Raw genomic sequence first — 6380 nt, 5'->3', positions numbered from 1 at the left:
AGTGAACTAAGAATTATGAACTCTCTCAGTGCCTTGTGGTAACGTAACAGGAAGGAAACAATGCAGGGCGACATTGAATGCACAATACAATGATTACTGGACAGTGTCCTTTATATGCAGAAAGCAACAATTATTTTCATAGAGGACGAATTACGTCAATAAAATGGCAGATTTGGAAGCTTAGATTGAGCAACAAGTTTAGCCACATACCATGATGAATAAATTACACTGTAGAGCATTAGCTCTCACTCACACACACACACACAACCTTCTCTGAGACTGTCTGCTCTACGCGATCGTATAAGCTGTGGGTTAGAATCATGTATGTCTATTATGTAAACTTATAAATTAGTCTGTCTAATGTGACATTTTGTTGTATGCGCTCCTCCATCTATGGTGCCATATAAATAAAAGAAACAAAAGAAATCTGGTCACTTGACAATCCTGCTGAGTGACCAAACTACACAGGGCCTAATAAATGCACTCAGTTGATAGCGATACACACTTGCAGATAATCCAAGTATATTTCCATACACCAGGGAGTGTTATATACTAATGGGCAGCTTCGATCAGCAGTTTTAAAACAGCAACATGAGTCAATGATAAATCAGGCTAGCTCATAGATTCCGGTTGCCATTTCAAAACTACGAGTAAAAACCGCCGATTATGAATAGCTTTTACAAACCGCATATTGTTAAATATACCCCCAGATGTTGATTAGGTCTGGTAACAGTTTAGGGTCGATATGGTCAGACAGAACTGCCTGTCCAAATCAATGAGTGTGGGGCAGCTTAAGCTATGTTTTTTTATTTTTGAGCACCAGGTAGTCTTCTCCCTTAATACAAATGTTTCTTGATAAAACACAATGAAAATTATACATCAGTTATACATCTACTGTAATCCACTAAAGTGTCTTTGAAAGCACTAACAAAATAGGAAAAATAAAGGGAGGAAAGATGGAAAAAAAAAAAAAAAGGCTACCCATAAAATGTATATTGGGACATCTGATATACATATTATTTTCATCCTAAAACAGTAATGTTACATTACATAGTCTGTTCACTAAAATCTGGATGTTTTACATTTCTGACCTTATACAAACAGCAGCCAATACTGGTCAATATACCCGAAACAACTGCCCTTACATCAGTCATCCTAAAACTAGTATGTCAGGGGCAGGACACTTACTTGCAGACAGGATGTGTCAGGACAAATGATGGGTAGAAGGGAAAATACAATGAAGCTATACTAGTGGATTATTTCAATCAAATAGAACACATTGGGCTCGATTCAATTGACCACAAAATAAATAGCGCCGGGAGGGAGCTCCTGGAGCTATTCAATTCTACATGCAGTTAGGTAGGGGAACTCCTGGCCCTCGCGCCTTAAACAGGCTGTTTAGTCGCAAGAACGGGCATTCTCCAACTAAGCTTCCCGGCACAATGCTGTTTTCCCAGCGCTAAAGGCAGAAAACAGCATCACGCCTGTACTTTTGTCAGATTTCTGCTTGCACCCCTGGGGGGTGCAAGCAGAAATCCTTTACAGCACGCTGAATTAAATAGCTCCGGGATTTTGGATTTTCCACAATATTTTAAAATATCAAAGCAAAAATAATTAATGTGGCACCTGTGTCAACAAGGGTATCTCAATGTCAAGAAAGGTGGGAGAAAAGTTGTAGTCGTGATGTCAGAAGCTGCAGGAAAACAAACTTGTTTTGCCCTTTGTATAAAATGTCAAGACATTGAGGTTCATAAACCCCTCATGTGAAAAGCTGGCCTTACATGGACTGATCGCTGAACTGCCAAATTACATGCCGTCGACAAATGGCTGATGAAGAATATCAGCAGCCAACTGGATTTAAAGACACGTCTACAAAAGTTGACAGATTTGTATCAGCAGCAACATATTAGGCTAACATCACTGCACATGGCCAGGAAGAGACATTAAAACAGATTGATTGTAATGTCTAATTGTACAACAAAAAATGTATGTTCAATAGAAGAAACAAAAAGTATACTTGTGCCTGATTTGCAGATATTTTTAAATGAAAAGAAAAACTCACCAAGCTGTTTCCGGGACTTTGTTTTCAGGTGGATTTCTTCTGAGTCATCCAACACCAAGTTCATATACTCATCGAACCCCTAAAACATAGTAAAAAGTTTATTTTTTTTTTTTTAACATTCAATACTCCATTGTTTATTTTAAAAAGAAGCCTGTTTTTTGCATTCCCTTTGTAAAAAAAATGACAATCAATCTTGTCAGCTGCAGATGTCCTATGCAAACATTACCGCTCAGATAAAATTACACATCCCCATTTTTCTACCCATACCTGTTCACTGAACACTACAAACATGAAAGAAGTACTCCATTTATTCATTCTCTCTGCACTGAAAGCACATGATGTTTCAGGTAACATTGGTGGGAGGAAGAGCTTTGTCCAGGGACTCACAGCCCAGATCTGCAATATGAATCTGGTATTGTGCAAAGAGATTATACTTACAATGATGCATCCTTCTATACGCATGTTCACTTGCTCATACAACCACACCTGTATCCGCGATCTCTGTAACAAGTAATCATAATTTGAACACACTGAACACTGGGAAAGCACAGCGTGTATAAGAGACAAAGCATTGCAAGTATAAAAGCACAGAATAATTACTTACATTCTGGAGGTACCTGAAGATGAGATTCTGATATAAAGGAGTTAAGGGAAACCACAGTAAGAAGAGCCTAGCACTAATACATCAGGAATACATCAGCACCTTCATCCCCCATATACCTGCCCGGTGACCGGTGTTAAACACATTTGTCCTACCTATCCAAATACAAGCATTAATATATATATTACACACACACACGCAGCAGCATCATGGGGATAGATCTCATTCAAACTATTAGCAACTCACTATGAAAAGCGCGTTTCATCTCAGGGGACATTTGCAGCTGGTTCCCGGGACTGGGTCAGAGCCGATTACATCCACACTGCCCGTAGCTCCCGGCCATCGCCGCTCCTTGTCCCTATGTTACACTCGATACTTAATCCCCTCATCCCTCCCCCCCCAGTGCTCTGTGCTTTGCACGTCCGGCAATCAGGAGCGTGTCCGGGCCCGGGTACAGCCACCATGCCGGCGGCAGAGACACAGAGCAGGCAGCACGTGTGCCGGGGCCGCACTGCTGGGGACCCGCTCTCCCTGATCCAAGCGAGAGACCGCCCCGCCTGGCATAAGAAGGATACGATGGGCTGCACCATCACTTTCTGGACCTTCGGCCCCTGCCCGCGGTACGCCATCTCTGCCTACTACTCAGGAAAGACGGAAACGGAAACACAGAAACAGCCAACCAAACGCCAGGCCCCGGGAGCTACTACTAGGATGGAAGAGCATAAATCCCCTTCACTAGCTGTACCTGGAAGTGACGTCAGTGAGGGCGGAAGTGGAGATTTCTGGCCACACTTTGTACAAAAATAAGAAGGTCATCGTACATCTACAGAAGGGGATCTATCTCTACTCCTACTTTTTTTTTTTTTAGGCTAGAGGGCGAAACAGACGTCACGTAACGTACACTCCGGAAGCTGTTTGCTCTCGGTTAGTTACTTGTCGGTTGTTGCTAGATCCAAGTGGAGAAAGGACCTTTGACGTCACAACCACATGACCGCTGCAGTAGGGCCATCCGCTACCTGTGTCTAGGGATAGGATATCGAAAGAAAACATTGGAAGTACCAATGTTTTTATCATTGAATACAAAACATTATTTAGATACAAACATTGGTTCTCTATATATAATAGAGTAACTCACTTTAAAAATAATTCTTAGACTATGTCTGTCTTCATGGAGGCAAAACGCGCGCGCACACACACACACACACACACACACACACACTCTCTCTCTCTCTCTCTCTCTCTCTCTCTCTCGTAAAGTAAAAGGTTTTGTGGTAAATCAAACTTGTTATTGAAGGTGTCTTAAGGTGCGTATCCACTACTAGATCCCGGGGCGGCTGGCACGATTACGACATCGCAATCCTGCCGTCGTCTCCCTAGGGATGCAGTGCTTACAGTTAACGATTTATCGTTCAGTGTAGGCACATCAATCATCCCCGAACATGGTCAACCTGACAACGTTGTCAGGTTGACCAGCATGTTCGGGCGATGATAGATGTCAAAAACGACTAGCGGGCACGTGCATCGCTGGTCGTTTTTGACATTTAAATGCCCGATTACTGAGCGATTGCATGAGTACGATGTCATAATTGCGCAATCGCTTAGTAAGGTCGCATAGTGGATACACACCTTCACTCTTTCTCAATTTAATTTATCTTGTCCATTCTTCCAGACTTTACTCTTTCATTCTGAGCCTCCTCTTTAATTTTTTTCTCTCTGTCTCTTCTCCACTCAACTTAAGTCTCTTGTCTATATCATCCCACACACACTCTCAGCTCCTCACCAATGACAAGCCCAAACAGCGCCCCCTGCCCAACGGTGCCATGGCACAGTCCTTACTACCATACCCTTACCACAGGGTCGGCAAGCCTCCCGGCTGCTGCCGCCGCCCCCTGCCCATCCCAGAGTAAAGATAGAAAACATCGCAGTGGGGGGGCTGGTGACGCGATTCGCGCTGAATGGCATCATTGTGGCCCCGCCCCGTGCTTCACAATGCCCTTAATTCGGAATTGTGAACAGGGGGCGGGGCCACGATGAGGTGAACGCATGGTCACGCCCCCGGCTCTGCCCACAATACTTTATCATTGCCCAGCCACACCTCCCACTGTAAGCAGACATTTAGCTCCCTCCCAGAAGAAGGAAGCTGAATGTTGGCAAGTATGGTTTATATTCCCCCTCTATGTCCACGTGGATACTAAGTAATGACGTTGGACAGTAACTGATGTCAGGGTCCGCTTGGTGAAGGGAATAGACCCTAGTTTCCCTTCATCTAAAAGTCCCGGAGGTGATGTCGAGTGAGGGCAGATGTGCGGTTCCATGCCCTCACAGCCCTGTTATTTTGTCGGTAGTGGATAGATCCCCATTCAGTATTGGTACCCTGACATCATCAGTTACTGTCCAATGTCATTTGTTACTATCCACGTTGACATAGAGGGCGGATATAAACCGTGCCCGAAAGGAGGGGACAATTTTCTTCTTTTGTTGGCCTTTATGGGCATGGAACCGCACTTCCGCCCTCACTCCACGTCACTTCCAGGTACATTTACTGAAGGGGATCTATACACTACCCTATTTTGTCTCAGGTGTAGTATCTGGCCACCAATAGTAGATGTTTGTACTTGCTTCGCTCGGCACAGGTTACTATTCCCACTATATGGGGAATATTCAATTGGGGTCGAAGTTTACCAAGGTAAAAAAGCTTGTGCCCAATTTTGGATTACCGCAGGTATGCGCGCTCTGGATACTCACTGTATCCAATTAAAATAAGGTGGTTGCGGGGCTTTCAGAGCTAAAAATCCTGCAGCGTGTGAAAAAAAATGATACTTACATTTTCAGGGGTCTCCACAGCTCCCGGTGGCCTCCCCTCCATATTTTCAATGGCGAGTGGGCTGCTGGGAGTGCCGGGGGCTGCTGGGAGGTGCAAGGGCTGCTGGGAGAAGTAGTTCTCCCAACACTCGTTACGGGGGTATACACTGACATGGGGATGGGGGGGCATCACTCACACACATCCTGCTGCAGACGACCCGCACCCCATGTTGGATGCAGAAGACACTGCTTTGGAAGGTGAGTAATTAAGGACTAATTAAGCTAATTGGAAACTTTCAATAGCTTAATTAGTCCTCTGGGGGGGGGGGGTGCAGCCGGGGACCCAGAGCAAGTGAACGATTTTAAGAAAAATCGGACTTGCTCTGGATGTGCGAGAAAAAAGACAGTGATTTCAATAGAAATCACTGTGTCCAATTTTCAGTCACCTTATTGAATAGCAAAACCCAGAGGCTGCGGGAAAAACCCTGCGCCGCACGGTTTTTTAATTTTCACGGGCGTGATTAGATTCCCACCTATGTCCATGTGGATAGTAACTGATGACATCATGGCCCTTTAGCTGAAGGAGATCTAGCCGCCACCATACTTTTTGGGATTACTTGGTTTGTTAAGAAAAGAATAAAACGTGTGTTGATGAAAATCTATTTGATTGAAACGAACATTGGGCTGTGCTTTTTTTTCAATAAATGTGATCTTTAGTTTCATCTCTACATTGCATGTACTGATCCTTCCTCTCTGTGTTCCAGGCTGGTGAAGTATATGATTTATTTCTAAGTGCCGGCATCCCCAGTGCTGGGATACCGAATGTATCCCATATACACTACCTTATGTTCCTGGTTTCACCCGGGTAGACCTTAGATATTTTAATTTCCTTCATACCATCTTAACCATGCTTGC

General features: G+C 44.1%; 1 protein-coding gene across 1 annotated transcript in view; it reads right to left on the bottom strand.

Moving 5' to 3' along the window:
* Positions 1-3429, bottom strand: part of SNRPE (small nuclear ribonucleoprotein polypeptide E) — a 3723-nt gene extending 294 nt beyond the window's left edge. Inside the window, exons 1-4 of the mRNA XM_088458154.1 lie at positions 3239-3429; positions 2667-2693; positions 2501-2563; positions 2063-2141 (exon numbers count right to left, since the gene is read on the bottom strand). Coding sequence (XP_088314280.1) covers positions 2063-2141; positions 2501-2563; positions 2667-2693; positions 3239-3292 — 223 coding nt within the window. The 5' untranslated portion in view covers positions 3293-3429. The remainder of the gene's footprint in view (positions 1-2062; positions 2142-2500; positions 2564-2666; positions 2694-3238) is intronic.
* Between the last annotated feature and the right edge of the window lie 2951 nt (positions 3430-6380).

This window comes from Taudactylus pleione, unplaced genomic scaffold, assembly GCF_031769625.1.
Source record: "Taudactylus pleione unplaced genomic scaffold, aTauple2 ptg000814l, whole genome shotgun sequence".
Taxonomy (NCBI): Eukaryota; Metazoa; Chordata; class Amphibia; order Anura; family Myobatrachidae; genus Taudactylus; species Taudactylus pleione.
This window is presented reverse-complemented; position numbering and strand designations above follow the sequence as displayed.